This window comes from Arachis hypogaea, chromosome 15, assembly GCF_003086295.3.
Source record: "Arachis hypogaea cultivar Tifrunner chromosome 15, arahy.Tifrunner.gnm2.J5K5, whole genome shotgun sequence".
Taxonomy (NCBI): Eukaryota; Viridiplantae; Streptophyta; class Magnoliopsida; order Fabales; family Fabaceae; genus Arachis; species Arachis hypogaea.
Window position 1 is genome coordinate 114,965,338 of NC_092050.1, and position 18,903 is coordinate 114,984,240.

At 36.4% G+C, this 18,903-nt stretch overlaps 1 protein-coding gene and 1 non-coding gene across 2 annotated transcripts; both read left to right on the forward strand.

The window, feature by feature from the left end:
• Window positions 1-5,848: 5,848 nt before the first annotated feature.
• Window positions 5,849-5,956, forward strand: LOC112752529 (small nucleolar RNA R71). The gene has a single exon (XR_003176961.1). It is a non-coding gene; the product is annotated as a small nucleolar RNA R71 (small nucleolar RNA).
• Window positions 5,957-11,721: 5,765 nt separating this feature from the next.
• LOC112750494 (uncharacterized) lies at window positions 11,722-18,262 on the forward strand. The gene is made up of 8 exons (XM_025799240.3): window positions 11,722-12,354; window positions 13,018-13,142; window positions 13,904-13,941; window positions 14,598-14,708; window positions 14,803-14,882; window positions 17,444-17,480; window positions 17,672-17,713; window positions 17,801-18,262. Exons 1-8 carry the CDS (start codon window positions 12,055-12,057, stop codon window positions 17,884-17,886), a joined length of 819 nt encoding a protein of 272 aa, XP_025655025.1. The 5' UTR covers window positions 11,722-12,054; the 3' UTR covers window positions 17,887-18,262.
• The last annotated feature ends 641 nt before the right edge of the window (window positions 18,263-18,903 follow it).

Sequence of the window (18,903 nt, forward strand, 5' to 3'; positions counted from 1 at the left end):
AGAACGGAAGTATTTGTCAGGCACGTGTTCATAGGGGAGAATGGTGATGAGCGTCACACATAATCATCACCTTCATCACGTTCTTGGGTGCGAATGGATATCTTAGAAGCGAAATAAGATGAATTGAATAGAAAACAGAAGTACTTTGCATTAATCTTTGAGGAACAGCAGAGCTCCACACCTTAATCTATGGAGTGTAGAAACTCTACCGTATGAGAATACATAAGTGAAGGTCCAGGCATGGCCGAGATGGCCAGCCCCCAAAACGTGATCTAAGATAGCATACAACTGATCAACGATTCCTAATACAATAGTAAAAGGTCCTATTTATAATAAACTAGCTACTAGGGTTTACATGAGTAAGTAATTGATGCATAAATCAACTTCCGGGGCCCACTTGGTGTGTACTTGGGCTGAGCTTTAAGTGTTGCACGTGCAGAGGCCATTTGTGGAGTTGAACGCCAGGTTTTGATCCATTTCTGGCGTTCAACTCTGGTTTTGGATCCTTTTCTGGCGCCGGATGCCAGATTTGGGTAGAAAGCTGGCGTTGAACGCCAGTTTACGTCGTCTATTCTTGGCCAAAGTATGGACTATTATATATTGCTGGAAAGCCCTAGATGTCTATTTTCCAACGCAATTGAAAGCGCGCCATTTCGAGTTCTGTAGCTCCAGAAAATCTACTTTGAGTACAGGGAGGTCAGAATCCAACAGCATCAGCAGTCCTTCTTCAACCTCTGAATCTGATTTCTGCTCAAGTCCCTCAATTTCAGCCAGAAAATACCTGAAATCACAGAAAAACACACAAACTCATAGTAAAGTCCAGAAATGTGAATTTAACATAAAAACTAATGAAAACATCCCTAAAAGTAACTAGATCCTACTAAAAACATACTAAAAACAATGCTAAAAAGCGTATAAATTATCCGCTCATCACAACACCAAACTTAAATTGTTGCTTGTCCCCAAGCAACTGAAAATCAAATAGGATAAAAAGAAGAGAATGTACTATAAATTCCAAACTATCAATGAAACAGAGCTTCAATCATATGAGCGGGACTTATAGCTTTTTGCCTCTTGAATAGTTTTGGCATCTCACTTTATCCATTGAGGTTCAGAATGATTGGCATCTATAGGAACTTCAGATTTTGAATAGTGTTATTGACTCTCCTAGTTCAGTATGATGATTCTTGAACACAGACACATAATTGGCCACGGCCCTAAGCACTTTGTTTTCCAGTATTACCACCGGATACATAAATGCCACAGACACATAATTGGGTGAACCTTTTCAGATTGTGACTCAGCTTTGCTAAAGTCCCCAATTAGAGGTGTCCAGGGTTCTTAAGCACACTCTTTGTTTTTGCTTTGGACCTTGACTTTAACCGCTCAGTCTCAAGTTTTCACTTGACACCTACACGCCACAAGCACATGGTTAGGGACAGCTTGGTTTAGCCGCTTAGACCAGGATTTTATTCCTTTAGGCCATCCTATCCACTGATGCTCAAAGCCTTGGGATCCTTTTTATTTGCCCTTGCCTTTTGGTTTTAAGGGTTATTGGCTTTTTGCTCTTGCCTCTTGGTTTTAAGAGCTTTTGACTTTTTCTGTTTGCTTTTTCTTTTTCTTTCTATTTTTTTTTCACCTATTTTTTTTTTTTTTTTTTGCAAGCTTTGTTCTTTGCTGCTTTTTCTTGCTTCAAGAATCATTTTTATGATTTTTCAGATTATCAAATAACATGTCTCCTAGTCATCATTCTTTCAAGAGCCAACATATTTAACATTCTTAAACAACAACTTCAAAAGACATATGCACTGTTCAAGCATATATTCAGAAAACAAGAAGCATTGTCACCACATCAATATAATTAAGCTAAGTTCAAGGATAAATTCGAAACTCATGTACTTCTTGTTCTTTTGAATTAAAACATTTTTCATTTAAGAGAGGTGATGGATTCATAGGACATTTATAACTTTAAGACAAAGTTACTAACTACTAATGATCATGTAATGAAGACACAAACATAGATAAGCACATAACATAGAAAACGAAAAACAGAAGAAATAAGAACAAGGAATGAATCCACCTTAGTGATGGTGGCGTTTCCTTCTTGAGGAACCAATGATGTCCTTGAGCTCTTCTATGTCTCTTCCTTGTCTTTGTTGCTCCTCCCTCATTGCTTTTTGATCTTCTCTTATTTCATAAAGCATGATGGAGTGCTCTTGATGTTCCACCCTTAGTTGTCCCATATTGGAACTCAATTCTCCTAGGGAGGTGTTGATTTGCTCCCAATAATTTTGTGGAGGAAAGTGCATTTGAGGCATCTCCGGGATCTCATGGAAATGAGCTTCTTGCGCCTCTTGAGCTCCATGATTGGGCTCTCTTGCTTGCTCCATCTTTTTTTTAGTGATGGGCTTGTCCTCTTTAATGAGGATATCTCCCTCTATGTCAATCCCAGCCGAATTGCATAGGTGGCAAATGAGGTGAGGAAAGGCTAACCTTGCCATAGTGGAGGACTTGTCAGCCACCTTGTAAAGTTCTTGAGGTATAATCTCATGAACTTCCACCTCTTCTCCAATCATGATACTATGGATCATGATGGCCCGGTCTATAGTAACTTCAGACCGGTTGCTAGTGGGAATGATTGAGCATTGAATAAACTCCAACCATCCTCTAGCTATAGGCTTGAGGTCCAATCTTCTTAGTTGAACCGGCTTGCCTTTGGAGTCAACCTTCCATTGAGCTCCTTCTACACATATGTCCATAAGGACTTGGTCCAACCTTTGATCAAAGTTGACTCTCCTTGTGTAGGGGCGTGCGTTCTCTTCCATGTTTGGCAAGTTGAACGCCAACCTCACATTTTCCGGACTAAAATCTAAGTATTTCCCCCGAACCATTGTAACATAGTTCTTTGGATCCGGGTTCTTACTTTGATCATGGTTCTTGGTGATCCATGCATTGGCATAGAACTCTTGAACCATTAGGATGCCGACTTGTTGGATGGGATTTGTTAGAACTTCCCAACCTCTTCTTTGAATTTCATGTCGGATCTCCGGATACTCATTTCTTTTGAGTTTGAAAGGGACCTCAGGGATCACCTTCTTCTTGGCTACAACATCATAGAAGTGGTTTTGATGGGCTTTGGAGATGAACTTTTCCATCTCCCATGACTCGGATGTGGAAGCTTTCGTCTTCCCTTTCCCCTTTCTAGAGGATTCTCCGGTCTTAGGTGCCATCAATGGTAATGGAAAAACAAAAAGCTTATGCTTTTACCACACCAAACTTAGAATATTGCTCGCCCTCGAGCAATAAACAAAAGAATAGAAGAAGAAGAAGAAGAAATATGGAGAGGGAGAGGGAGATGTGGTTTCGGCCAAGAGGAGTGTAGAGGGATGTGTTGTGTGAATTTGATGAAGAATGGAGGGCTTTATATAGGGAAGGGAGGGGGGAAAGGTTTCGGCCATATGGGTGAGTTTGGGTGGGAAATTGGTTTTGAATTTTGAAGGTAGGTGGAGTTTATGAGGTAGGTTTATGGGGAAGAGTGGATGGATGTGAGTGGTGAAGAGGTGATGGGGAAGAGAGTTTGAGGTGATTGGTGAAGGGTTTTTGGGGAAGAGTGTTTATGGGGTTGTGTGAAAGAAAGTGGTGAGAAGAAGTGAGTGGAGGTAGGTGGAGATCCTGTGGGGTCCACAGATCCTGAGTGGATCCTGTGGGGTCCACAGATCCTGAGGTGTTCAAGGATTTACATCCCTGCACCCATTAGGCATGTAAAAATGCCTTTGCACCCAACTCTGGGCGTTCAGCACCAGGTTGGTGGCCATTTTGGGCGTTCAACGCTTATTTGTGTGCCATTTCTGGCGTTGAACGCCAGAACCATGCTTGTTCTGGCGTTCAGCGCCCAGAAGCTGCCCATTTTGGGCGTTCAGCGCCAGCACCATGCTCTGTTCTGGCGCTGAACGCCAGACAGATGCTCCTCCAGGGTGTGATTTTTCTTCTGTTGTTTTTTATTCCGTTTTCAATTTTTATATTTATTTTGTGACTCCACATGATCATGAACCTATAAAGACATATAATTAAGAAAAATATAGTTAGATAAATAAAAATTGGGTTGCCTCCCAACAAGCGCTTCTTTAATGTCAATAGCTTGACAGTGGGCTCTCATGGAGCCTCACAGATGTGCAGAGCATTGTTGAAACTCTCCAACACCAAACTTAGAGTTTGGATATGGGAGTTCAACACCAAACTTAGAGTTTAGTTATGGCCTCCCAACACCAAACTTAGAGTTTGACTGTGGGGGCTCTGGTTGACTCTGCTTTGAGAGAAGCTTTTTCTGCTTCCTCTCCATGGTTGCAGAGGGAGATCCTTGAGTTTTAAATACAAGGGAGTTCTCATTCCATTGAAGGACTATTTTACCTCTGTCAACATCAATCACAGCTCTTGCTGTGGCCAGGAAAGGTCTTCCTAGGATGATGGATTCATCCTCTTCCTTTCCAGTATCCAGGACTATGAAATCAGCAGGGATGTAAAGGCCTTCAACCTTTACTAACACGTCCTCTACTTGTCCATAAGCCTGTTTTCTAGAGCTGTCTGCCATCTCTAATGAGATTTTAGCAGCTTGCACCCCATAGATTCCCAGTTTCTCTATTACAGAGAGGGGCATGAGGTTTATTCCTGAACCAAGGTCACACAAAGCCTTAAAGATCATGGTGCCTATGGTACAGGGTATTATGAACTTTCCAGGATCCTGTCTCTTCTGAGGTAATGTCAGTTGATCCAGATCACTTAGTTCATTGATGAACAAGGGAGGTTCAATTTCCCAAGTATCAATGCCAAATAGTTTGGCATTCAGCTTCATGATTGCACCAAGAAACTTGTCAGTTTGCTCTTCAGTAACATCCTCATTCTCTTCAGAAGAGGAATACTCATCAGAGCTCATGAAGGGCATAAGGAGGTTCAATGGAATCTCTATGGTCTCTAGATGAGCCTCAGAGTCCTTTGGTTCCTCAGAGGGAAGCTCCTTATTGATCACTGGACGTCCCAAGAGGTCTTCCTCCTTGGGATTTGCGTTCTCCACTCCCCTTGTAGGTTCGGCCATGGTGCTTATGTCAATGGCCTTGCACTCTCCTTTTGGGTTCTCTTCTGTATTGCTTGGGAGAGTACTGGGAGGAATTTCAGTGATCCTTTTACTCAGCTGGCCCACTTGTGCTTCCAAATTTCTGATGGAAGACCTTGTTTCATTCATGAAGCTCACAGTGGCCTTGGATAGATCAGAGACTAGATTTGCTAAATTAGAAGCATTTTGTTCAGAGTTCTCTGTCTGTTGCTGAGTGGATGATGGAAAAGGTTTATTATTGTTAAACATGTTTCTTCCACCATTATTAAAGCCTTGTTGAGGCTTTTGATCCTTCCATGAGAAATTTGGATGATTTCTCCATGATGAGTTATAGGTGTTTCCATAAGGTTCACCTAAGTAATTCACCTCTGCTATTGCAGAGTTCTCAGGATCATAAGCTTCTTCTTCATAAGAAGCCTCTTGAGTACTGTTGGATGCAACTTGCATTCCATGCAGACTCTGAGAGATCATATTGACTTGTTGAGTCAATAGTTTATTCTGAGCCAATATGGCATTCAGAGTATCAACTTCAAGAACTCCCTTCTTCATAGGCGTCCCATTACTCACAGGATTCCTTTCAGAAGTGTACATGAACTGGTTATTAGCAACCATGTCAATGAGTTCTTGAGCTTCTGCAGGCGTTTTCTTTAGGTGAATGGATCCACCTGCAGAAGTATCCAGTGACATCTTTGATAGCTCAGATAAACCATCATAGAATATATCCAGGATGGTCCATTCTGAAAGCATGTCAGAAGGACACTTTTTGGTCAACTGTTTGTATCTTTCCCAAGCTTCATAGAGGGATTCACCTTCTTTCTGTCTGAAGGTTTGAACATCAGCTCTAAGCTTACTCAGCTTTTGAGGAGGAAAGTACTTGGCTAAGAAAGCCGTGACCAGCTTATCTCAAGAGTTCAGGCTGTCTTTGGGTTGAGAATCCAACCATAATCTAGCTCTGTCTCTTACAGCAAAAGGGAAAAGCATGAGCCTGTAGACTTCAGGATCTACTCCATTAGTCTTAACAGTATCACATATCTGCAAGAATTCAGTTAAGAACTGAAAAGGATCTTCAGATGGAAGTCCATGAAACTTGCAGTTCTGCTGCATCAGAGAAACTAATTGAGGTTTCAGCTCAAAGTTGTTTGCTCCAATGGCAGGAATGGAGATGCTTCTTCCATGTAGATTGGAATTAGGTGCAGTAAAGTCACCAAGCATCTTCCTTACATTATTATTATTTTTGGCTGCCATCTCCTCTTCCTGTTCGAAAATTTCTGAAAGGTTATCTCTGGATTGTTGTAATTTAGCTTCTCTTAATTTTCTCTTCAGAGTCCTTTCAGGTTCTGGATCTGCTTCAACAAGAATATTCTTGTCCTTGCTCTTGCTCATATGACAAAGAAGAGGGCACAGAAAAAATAATAATAATAATATGGATCCTTTATACCACAGTATAGGGATCCCTGTGTGAATAGAAGAAGAGGGGGAGACAAAGAATGTAATATAATGGAAGAAACACAACTGTGAGGAGGGTTGAGATGTGAGATGAGATGTTAGTAGATGAATAAATAAATAGAATAAGATGAGAGAGAAGGAATTTTCGAAAATAATTTTTGAAAAAGAGTTAGTGATTTTCGAAAATGGTTTTTGAAAAATGTTAGTATTTTTTCGAAAATTTTTAAAATCAAAAATAAAAATAAGAATAATTAGTTAATTAAAAAGAAATTTTTGAAAAAGAGGAAAGATATTTTCGAAAATTAGAGAGAGAGTTAGTTAGGTGGTTTTGAAAAAGTTAAGAAACCAACAAAAAGTTAGTTAGTTAGTTGAAACAAATTTTGAAAAGATAAGAAGTTAGGAGGTTAGAAAAGATATTTTGAAATCATATTTTTGAAAAAGGTAAGATATGAAGATATTTTAGAAATTAGTTTTGAAAAAGATTTGATTTTTAAAATCTCAATTAATGACTTGATTCATAAGAAATCACAAGATATGATTCTAGAACTTAAAGTTTGAATCTTTCTTAACAAGCAAGTAACAAACGTCAAATTTTTGAATCAAAACATTAATTGATCATGTTATTTTCGAAAATTTGATATAAAAATAGAAAAAAGATTTTTGAAAAATATTTTTGGAATTTTCGAAAATAACTAAGAATTTTGAAAAAGATTTGATTTTTGAAAAAGATTTTGAAAAAGATAAGATTTTCAAATTGAAAATTTGATTTGACTCATAAGAAACAACTTGATTTTAAAAATTTTTGAAAAAGTCAACTCAAATTTTCGAATTTGATGAGAGAAAAAGGGAAAGATATTTTTTTTTATTTTTGAAATTTTTATGAAAAACATGAAAATTATGCAATGCATGAAATTTTTAGATCAAAACAATGACTGCATGCAATAATGCTATGAATGTCAAGATGAACACCAAGAACATTATGAAGATCATGATGAACATCAAGAACACATTTTTGAAAAATTTTTAATGCAAAGAAAACATGTAAGACATCAAACTTAGAAATCTTTCATGTTTAGACTCTAACAAATGAAAAATGCACATGAAAAACAACTAAAGATGCAAAACATGAAAACATCAAGATCAAACAAGAAGACTTACCAAGAACAACTTGAAGATCATGAAGAACACTATGAATGCATGATATTTTCGAAAAATGCAAGATGTACATGCAAATGACACCAAACTTATGATATGACTCAAGACTCAAACAAGAAACACAAAAAATGTTTTTGATTTTTATGATTTTCTAATTTTTTGGATTTTTTTTTCGAAAATTATATGAAAAAGAAAAAAAAATAAGGATTCCAAAATTTTTAACATGAATTCCAGGAATCTTGCATTCTTAGTCTAAAGCTTCAGTCCAGGAATTAGACATGGCTCACTAGCCAGCCAAGCTTTTCAATGAAAGCTCCAGTCCAAAACACTAGACAAGGCCAATGGCCAACCAAGCTTTAGCATGTAAATCAGGAACAGCAGCAGGTGGATTAGCAACAACTAGCTTGCTCTTGATAACAAATTGCTGCCTCAGTCCAAATAAATTTAGACATGGCTTTACAGCCAGCCAGGCTTCACATGCTTCATGAAACACTAGAATTCATTCTTTAAAAATTTTGAATAAAATTATAAAAAAAAATTTTTCAAAAACAGATGAGAAAATTTTGAAATATTTTTTTGAAAGATTTTTGAAAATAAAACAAAAAGAAAATTACCTAATATGAGCAACAGGATGAACCGTCAGTTGTCCAAACTCGAACAATCCCCGGCAACGGCGCCAAAAACTTGGTGCACGAAATTGTGATGTCCAGGCTCAAACAATCCCTGGCAACGTGAGCAACTTGGTACGCGCAATCGTGATTACACTTTGATTATATAAAATTCATGGCTCTTTCTTTCCCTGGCAATGGCGCCAAGAACATGGTGCCAATACCATGGTTCACAACTTCGATACAACTAACCAGCAAGTGCACTGGGTCGTCCGAGTAATACCTTACGTGAGTAAGGGTCGAATCCCACGGAGATTGTTGGTATGAAGCAAGCTATGGTCACCTTGTAAATCTCAGTTAGGCAGATATAAATTGATAATGGTGTTTTCGAATAATAAATAATAGAATAGGGATAGAGGTACTTATGTAAATCATTGGTAGGAATTTCAGATAAGCGAATGGAGATGCTTTCGTTCCTCTGAACCTCTGCTTTCCTGCTATCTTCATCCAATCAGTCTTACTCCTTTCCATGGCTGGCTTTATGCAAGGGCATCACCGTTGTCAGTGGCTACATCCCCTCCTCTCAGTGAAAAATATGCTCACATGCTCTGTCACAGCACGGCTAATCATCTGTCGGTTCTCGATCATGCTGGAATAGGATTCACCCTCCTTTTGCGTCTGTCACTAACACCCAACAATCGCGAGTTTGAAGCTCGTCACAGTCATTCAATCATTGAATCCTACTCGGAATACCACAGACAAGGTTTAGACTTTCCGGATTCTCTTGAATGCCGCCATCATTCTAGCTTACGCCACGAAGATTCTGGTTAGGAGATCTAAGAGATATTCATTCTAGCTTATTTCATGTAGAACGGAAGTATTTGTCAGGCACGTGTTCATAGGGGAGAATGGTGATGAGCATCACACATAATCATCACCTTCATCACGTTCTTGGGTGCGAATGGATATCTTAGAAGCGAAATAAGATGAATTGAATAGAAAACAGAAGTACTTTGCATTAATCTTTGAGGAACAGCAGAGCTCCACACCTTAATCTATGGAGTGTAGAAACTCTACCGTATGAGAATACATAAGTGAAGGTCCAGGCATGGTCGAGATGGCCAGCCCCCAAAACGTGATCTAAGATAGCATACAACTGATTAAAGATGCCTAATACAATAGTAAAAGATCCTATTTATAATAAACTAGCTACTAGGGTTTACATGAGTAAGTAATTGATGCATAAATCCACTTCCGGGGCCCACTTGGTGTGTACTTGGGCTGAGCTTTAAGTGTTGCACATGCAGAGGCCATTTGTGGAGTTGAACGCCAGGTTTTGATCCATTTCTGGCGTTCAACTCTGGTTTTGGATCCTTTTCTGGCGCTGGATGCCAGATTTAGGTAGAAAGCTGGCGTTGAACGCCAGTTTACGTCATCTATTCTTGGCCAAAGTATGGACTATTATATATTTCTGAAAAGCCCTGGATGTCTACTTTCCAACGCAATTAGAAGCGCGCCATTTCGAGTTCTGTAGCTCCAGAAAATCTACTTTGAGTGCAGGGAGGTCAGAATCCAACAGCATCAGCAGTCCTTCTTCAACCTCTGAATCTGATTTCTGCTCAAGTCCCTCAATTTCAGCCAGAAAATATCTGAAATCACAGAAAAACACACAAACTCATAGTAAAGTCCAGAAATGTAAATTTAACATAAAAACTAATGAAAACATCCCTAAAAGTAACTAGATCCTACTAAAAACATACTAAAAACAATGCCAAAAAGCGTATAAATTATCCGCTCATCAAGGGTGAAGTTTAATTCTAGTTATTATGCCACAAAAATCCTAATTATCCAGATATAAAAGGATTATATGTTACGTATCCCGTTAAGTCCAGATAATTAGAATTTAGGAGAAATTGTTTTTAAGTTGTTGTTCAAGTAAAGAGCTTTTCCAAGTTATACAAGAACTCAATTAGAAAGAGGGTCATACTTCCGTTCCACCCAAATTCATAAGATAAATAACGAAAACAATTCTTGAATTATAAATCAGTACATGAATTAAAATTAAAAAAAATAATAGTATCAATCTATATAATAGACAGAGCTCCTAACCTTAATAGTGGAGGTTTAGTTGCTCATGTTTCAGAGAGAAAAATAAGGATTCTGATAAAATGTATTTTAGTAGAGGTGGAATCCCCTGTAAAATAATTCCAATCCCCTTTAATATCTAATCCTAATTAATTTAAAATCTATCTTCTAATGCTAAAATAATATCTTTTTCTATTTTAAAATAAAAATAAAGTTTTAAATCAGAATTAATTAATCAGCGTTTTCTGCACTTCGCGCTTGTCACGCGTACGCGTTAGTCACGCTTAGGCGTCGATGGTCTTCTTCGCGTGTCACGCGTACGCGTCAGGTACGCGCACGCGTCAGGTACGCGCACGCGTCAGGTACGCACATGTGTCGCTCCTCGCTGCCATCTCCTTTAATTCTTGTGCTCCTTCCATTTGTGCAAGCTTCCTCTCCATCCTCTAAGCATTTCTACCCTATATAGCATTTTTCTCTTTTTCTGCGGAAGCTCCATCATATCCAACCAAATGCTACCTAAAATAAACAGAATCGCACAAGACTCAAAGTAGTATCCATAGTGGCTAAAAGATAATTAATTATTGATTAAACTCAACAATTTAAATGCAAATTCACTAGGAAAAGATAGAAAGATGCTCACGCATCACCTGCTATAGGCTTTTTTTAAAGTATTAAGCCTGCCCTGTTATTCGTCTGGCCTAGCCTGAAACCTGTTAATAGGTCTAATATTTTTTTTTACAAAAATAAAAATATTATTTAAAAAATTTATTTTTAATAAACATATTTATATTTAATATCTCATATTTAATATTTACAAAAAATTTTAAATTTTAAAGTATTTAAAATATACAAAACTATTTATAATTAAATATAATAAATTTAAAACATCTCATAATTTTGTTAATAATAAAAAAATTATTTATATATATAATTATGTATTAATAAGCCTGACAGACTAATAAGACTAATTAGTGAGTCTGACCTAACCTATTAACATAATAAAACTTTTATAACAGGACAGACTAAACCAGGCCAAAGGCCGCTTAACCTTTTTCCACCTCTAATACTATGTTTGTTTGAAGGGAAAATGAAAAAAAAAAAAGAGAAAAAAAATTAAAAAAAATAATTATTTTCTATTGTTTAATTAAGAAAAAAAATTAAAAAAAAAGGATGAAAAAAATTGGTGAGACTTACCAATTTTTTTCTCTCTATACTTCTAATATTATTTCTTTATTTTTTTAATATATTTTATGATACAAAAATAAAATAATTTTTTTATAATATTTTTTTTTTATTTATTTTTTTCATCCAAACACATGTAAACTAAAATAAAAATTCACTCATTTTCTTTTTTTTTTTTTCTTTCTATTTCATTTTTTTTGTTCTGTTTCTTTTCTTTCAACCGAACGTAGCCTAAATGTGATCCGACCTATCCAACCCAAACACAATTCCGAAACCTAGTCGGAAAAACAAACGGAAAGTGGCAACCACCATCCACGACGGACCAATCGAAACGCTGACAATACTCCCAATACACACTCCCCCCCCCCCCCCCCCCTTTCCTTTTTTTCTCTCTCTCTCTCTCTCTCATCAAAACTTAATTTTTAAGCGGAAACAGAAGAGTGCCTCCAATTTCGCAAATTTTTATAGGAAATGGCGATTAATTCAGCATCTTGTTGCTGCATGCCATTCTCCTCTTTGCCTTCTTCTTCTTCGTCTCGTTCCGTTCTCGGAGCGCCCAATTCAAAGCCCGGCTTCTTCGGCGACGCTCCGCGCCTCAGCGCTCCGAGCCTCAGGCTCGTATCGGTTCGGGCCCAGGCACCCGATAGGGATGGTCCTGTTGGTGGACCCAAGAGGCGGGTCAGCTTAGATAACTCAGTTACCTCCGTCGGGTTATCCTCTTCCTCCGCTTCTTCCGTGATCGATTTTCTCACCCTCTGCCATCGCCTTAAGGTAATGGAAGGAAAGAGTTCATCACTCAAACCCTTCATGTAAGAAATCGCAGTTTTCTCTTTTTTCCTTTTCCCCTTACTTTATGGTTTAATCGGTTTATTTTGTTCTGTCATCTTCTCTCTGTCTTTGAAAATCATAATTTCTTAGAATAAAGTGAAGCAGTGTGGAGAAAACATATGATCCTAAAAAATCCCAATTTGACCCTTTCTTTTTTATAATTTTATTCAATTGATAATGAATTGTGTTACCGTAGACTCGGGTTTTTGTGGGAATCCCATACATGGGAATATATTTTACCAGTAAATTTTTTCATATGTATAGGTATATAAGATAAGATATTGTAATTGTAATTCAGTATTATATTTTGGGTTGGATGCTAGATATGTTATTACATAGGTTGAAATTGGCTATCTTTATGATTCTGGTGGGCTATGGAACCATTTTTCAGAAAATGTGATCAGATATATATCTCACTGTTTTATTTACTTTAATGCAAAGGAGCAGCAGATTAATTTTATTGAATGCTTTTGTAAATTTAACTAGTCATTTGGAGATGATGCTACCATAGGTATATAAAAATATTTTGAAGATGTAAACTGTGGTTCTACAACAGTGATTCACTAATAATGTAGTCATTTCTTGCCATGCATATGTTCCTCATAGACCACAAAGCGGAAAGGATGGATTAATCATGGGATAAAGAGTGCTGAATCGATTGCTGACCATATGTATCGAATGGCTTTGATGGCACTGATTGCTGCCGATGTACCTGGATTGAATAGAGAAAGGTTTCAAATTGAATTTTGCTATTATTCAAATTTGTTTTCTTCTTATTTTTGTTTGGGTTCATTCTGTTCAGTTGTTATGGTAAGCTGCTATCCTGTTTTGGGGGGTAATACATACATCTTTAGATTCCGTGATTAATGGAAGTATGATGATCCTACTATTTTGAGGTTGCTTGGCTTGAATTATATATCATAACACTTGATGTGGCACACATTCAAAAGTTTTGTTAGGGCGAGAAAGTTACTTTAGATCAGGTGCATCTTATAAATATCAACTTAAAAAAATTAGATGGTCCACTAATTAGCATAATTTCACTAATAAGAAAACTGCTTGCTGCTTCAATATGGAGTTAAACTCTGGCTGGATGATGAGCTGCCTGTTTCAAACTTCTTCAATCTAGCCTCTCTGTCTTTGTTATCTTGAAGATGTGAGTTTACTACTGTTGTCACAGATAAATGAGATTCTTTTATAGTTGGGATCTTGAGATTTCTATAAAATGAAATTTTTATAACCTAGCTTAGGCCCTAATCCAAAAAAAGGGGACCTTTTTTTACTCTCTAAATTGTAGGTATCTAATAGTATGAGTCAGTGTATTTATATCCACCTCATCGATTTTTTTACTGAGACTTCCTTGTCTCAGTATTCATCATCATTGTAGTAATTTACTTAGCTTTCTTGCCTCTGTTCATGTTATTCATATTTCTGGACTTGCTTTTGGGTTATGTCCGCCTGATTTTCTCTATGCATTCTTTGTGTTGTGCAGATGTATCAAGATAGCACTTGTGCATGATATTGCAGAAGGTATCTCTCTAATGCCTTCTGACAGAATAATTTTTGCTGTTTGATAATAAGTATTGATGGAAAGTTTTACACAGGTTGATTTGCTAGTTGTTTTGGATAGAATAAAAAATTTGCAAAATCATTTTCAAATGACTTGCGGCGGACTTATTGCTTGTCCTTCTAAGCTGCAACAATTGAAAATTCCACTGCAGCACAACTTTTAGAAGATGTGTTGATGGTTCTTTCATGTGACCAGAAAGTTCTGACACAAAGCATGTTTGATCTTAGTTAGTTTTGTCCTTTATAAGATTCACTTCTCCAGCTTAATAATAATCAGTGGATCAAAGACATGTTAGTGAATGTCGCTTGATAAATTGTTAATTAGTCGTACATATTGACTATATGAATCAAAGAATAAGCAAGATGAAACTCCCAACTGGAATGTTTTGAATAAATATTTGCAAAAGCTAATTTGTACTTGGCAAGCAAAAGTCCGTAAAAAATTATTGGAATATTTGACTCATCTGATTTGTGACTTTATTGCTTTTGTAAGTGGCAGTGAGCACATTCTTTATCCATAAGTATCTTCTATAAAGAAAGATAAAAGGAAAAGGGCTTAAGTCTAGTCTACTTTTTTATATTACTTTGTAATCTAAATTCATTTTTGCATTCAATAGCTATTGTAGGAGATATAACACCATCTGATGGGGTGCCCAAGGCTGAAAAGAGCAAAAGGGAGAAGGCAGCTTTGAGTGAGATGTGTGAACTTCTTGGTGGAGGGATGAGGGGTAATTGCAAATTATATTTTCTTGTAGATTTACACTAAACTTTCCAAATCATGAAACAAAGTTTTACTTAGATGGCACCTTTCTTAATTTGCAGCTGAGGAGATCAAAGAACTTTGGGAAGAGTATGAAAACAATTCCTCTAAAGAGGCTAATCTTGTAAAAGATTTTGACAAGGTACACATATGCTATCTTATACAGAAAAGCCTTCTCGCTACATAGATCCTTGGAAATGCACTTAAATACAATAACTTTAAATGCATATAGTTTTGTGAACATCGATTTCAGCATATGGGGAATTATGCAAAGATCAGCAGTGACTTTTATGAGTTACATTACTAGTAAATTCTTTTGTGAGGAAATGTGGGAAAGCACGAGTTTAATATGTTGAGATTTTAATTAACATAATTTAAGCATAAATGGAGTGTACAAAATTGACATGATCTATGAGAGGGTGCAATGGTGCTTTTGGCCCATATAGTCAATATAACCTAGTAAGATGGTTTTGTTGTAGCCTTTGGATATAGTAAAACTATACAAGTACCTCTACCCATCAGCTTAAGCTTTTGGGAGAGATTGTTTGCTGATATGGTATCAGAAATTTATGACAAAAAAGGTGAGAATTCGATCCATGTTGTCCCAGTTCTTTCAAATTAAGGATTACAGTCACAAGATAAGATGGACATGCGCATTATCCATGCATCAAGCCTAAAAATGTTAATTGTGGGAGGAGACTTCTTAGATATATAATCATTGATGTGTCTCAACCCAGCAGCTTGTAGGCATAGTTTTGAGAACCAGATCGAACTGGCCAGTTTGACCTGGTTTACCGGGAACTTGCCACTAGACTGGTCCAGTTCGGGGTAAAAACTGGTTGCACGTGAATTGGTCAAAAACTGAAAAAACCAGTAAAAGAAATTGGTAAACTGGTTGAACTAACTTGGTTTTTGGCAGTTAACTGGTTCAAAATAATAATACATAAAAGGAATTTTTTTTCTAAAAAATATATATTTTATACATTGATATATTATTTTATTATATCGGAGTTGAACCTTTAAACCTTTAGCTTCACTAGTTCGAATTTTGGTTCGGCTTTTAGAACATTGCTTGTAGGTGTTTGGAAAATATTTTCAACTATATAGCACAAGTGATAGACTCTCTAGAATCAATAACCCCAGTCAGATCTATGTCTAGAAACACACAAATAGCTAGCTTCCTGATTCTAAAAATAGTGTTTAGGAATAGAGTAGAGGTATCCTACTAAGGATTTCTCAAAAAAATAAATAAGAGTAGAGGCATCCTACTAAAGATTTTTCATAAAAAAGAAAAGGAAATCACTGCTTTCACTCATTTTATTAATTATAATTAGCTTATCTACTGTGCTAGATCTGAAGTTCAAAGCCAAAGGCATGATTACACTTTAGCTTTATCAGTACAAAATTTCTGGAACACTTTTTCAATTAACTTCTCTATAGATAATCCCAACTTCTAGTCACTATATTGCTGCTTAGTAGTGACATTCAGTGCCACTATAACTCAGATATATTTTCTGAGAAACACAACACACGTTTGAGACAAAAAGTCATGTATAACGAAAGATCCTGCTAATGCTTTAGTCACATGCGTATTTGTATAGACCATCAAAGATGTCTAATACCTAGAAGCATTATATTTAAAACTTAAAAAATTGATTGAAAATTTTTTGCAGTCTAATCCTGAATAAAGCAAGTAAACTAAATGTCGCCTTCTAAGTCCACTAAGCATGAGATCTACATTTATTGTGTCTTAATTAGCCTGTACTGCATTCGATTTTATCCAAGAAAAATGTATTTTTTTAAAAAAAATTTCACCTCTTGGATTTTCTTACACGGTTACACCTACATAAAATTTTCTTGTACAACTTTATGGTCCAGATTAATGGTTTCATTTACTTGTTTCAGTTCTGTTATAAATCCTCTTGCAACTTGAGTGATTAAGGAAAATGAATAATGACGAATGTGTTGAATAGTTTGAACTTTGAACACATACACTCGTGATAAAGGTTGTTAGGGGAACTTGGGTATTATGGGGTGCCCAAATCCTCTATTGAGTAGCATATGATGCTTGATGTTGTATTTAAGAAGAGTGATTCTTCACCCTTAAAAGATAGCTTTTAGGGTGTTTCTCCCATTTTCTTGAGGTGCTTAACGTTGGTATCAGAACCTGGTTGTTGGCAGCACAGAAGGGGCTACTTAGAGGCTAGATTGGGATGAATACTGGATACTGGTAGCTGATAGCCAACTGCCTACTGCTGATGTATTTTTAGGGACTCAGGTATTATGAGATGTTCAAAGTCCCACATTGAGTAGCGTTGGATGTTAATGTTGGATTTAAGGAAAGTAGTCTTTCCCCATTAATAGTTAGCTTTTAAGGCCTAGTTCCCCGTTTTACTTAGGTACTTAACAAGGCGGTGTACTCTGTTTAATCGTGATGAAACTTTGGCATCAACGATTATCAAGATAACCATGATCCATCCATGATCAATTTCAAGTTATTAATAACAATTTCATATATCAATATTAAAAAATTCAAGGGATTAAAGTGTTTGTTGTTTAAATTTATGTAGGAAAAAGTTTATGCAAGATAGTGTGTTTTCCCTTTATGTTATCACAACATGCATGTCTGGAGTTGGAACTGTCAATTGAGATCTTGTGGTTTCTTTATAATTGCTTTCCCTTGCTTCTTTGAATTCTGATCAGGTTGAAATGATTCTACAAGCACTGGAATATGAAACGGGTAAGTTATGGATAGATCCATTTTCTCCTATATTGAATTGAAACCATTTCAAAACCTTATTTGGAATTTTTAAACAACTGATTTTCTTCTTGATGAGCTGATAATGTTTCCCTAAATCAAGTTTGACCTTACTTACTGAGTAGTCATGATGTGCTGTTTAATGCTAAAATTCTTCTGTATTTTTTTGGCAGAACATGGGAAGGTTTTGGATGAATTTTTCATTTCAACTGCAGGTAGAGTTAAATAAACATTCTCTAGTAATGAAATGGAACTTCTTTGTTTAAACTTTTCCTTAGTCTCTGCACATGTTTGGCCTTCAGGAAAGTTTCAGACTGAAATAGGGAAAAATTGGGCAGCTGAGATCATTTCAAGAAGAAAATCTTTGTCAAAAAAGAGGCTAAGTTGATGATATAAGCAAGTGGCTAATTATGGTTGGTGAGATTGACACAATGGCTAAGTATACTTGACAACCTTTAAGCATGACTTCATTCATAACGTAGTTCTGGAGTTTTGACATAAATTAGGGATAATATCTATCATTTGTCCCATATAAGTTTACCTTCGTTCCTTTTTAAAAAAGAATCTTTTGTTGGTGACTCATTTAGTCTCAGCTTCTTTGTTTCATTCTTTTCTTTTGAAGACATTATGGTGTAAATTCTTACCAAGTATTTAGGCATTTTTTTCGCAGTTGTACTGTCTTCTAAGCATTGCAGGTGCAACTGTTTGGTTTTATTTGTTTTTTATGAAGTTAATTTAAATAGGTATTTCCTTTTCTTTTTTAAGCAGTTTCTTGTTTGTTTTTCCTTGGTTGTTTTTTTTTTCTTTCCAGTCACCCAAAAAAAAAAAATAGGTATTCCTTTTTAAGCGATATAGTTTGGCACCGCAATTCAATGATAAAAGAAATTTCCAGCGTATTAGTTAGAAACCTTTAAATTAAGAAATATTCAGATCATACATTGTCGTATTTCGATTTAAATATTTTACAATGCCAATTTATTATTAATCCGCGATATTAATGTGTTGTGAAGTCAAGATATAGTAGAGGACAGTAACAGTTTTTCAAGCAGGATTAGTCGGATATCAATGGATGTATAAGTGATGGAAACCAAAAAAAAAGAGGATTCAATTATGAGTGTTTGGTAGTTGGTGATCATTTTGAAACGAACGCCAGAAGGTTGTTGGGCAGGATTTGCAGTGAGTTTGCTATGACTCGCGTTGAACTGCGGCCAGGTTGCACTTTCAATCTTTCTGCTTATATTTAAATATCAGGTCCAAATTTTCACTATCTTATTTTTGAGAGAGTAACAGCTATTATCATCAAACTCCTCACCAATAGTGAAGTTGATTGTTCTTGGTTTGGTATGGGTGCATAACGATGCTATATATCTCCGCTAGAAGGCTGACCATGCTATATGAGGTAATC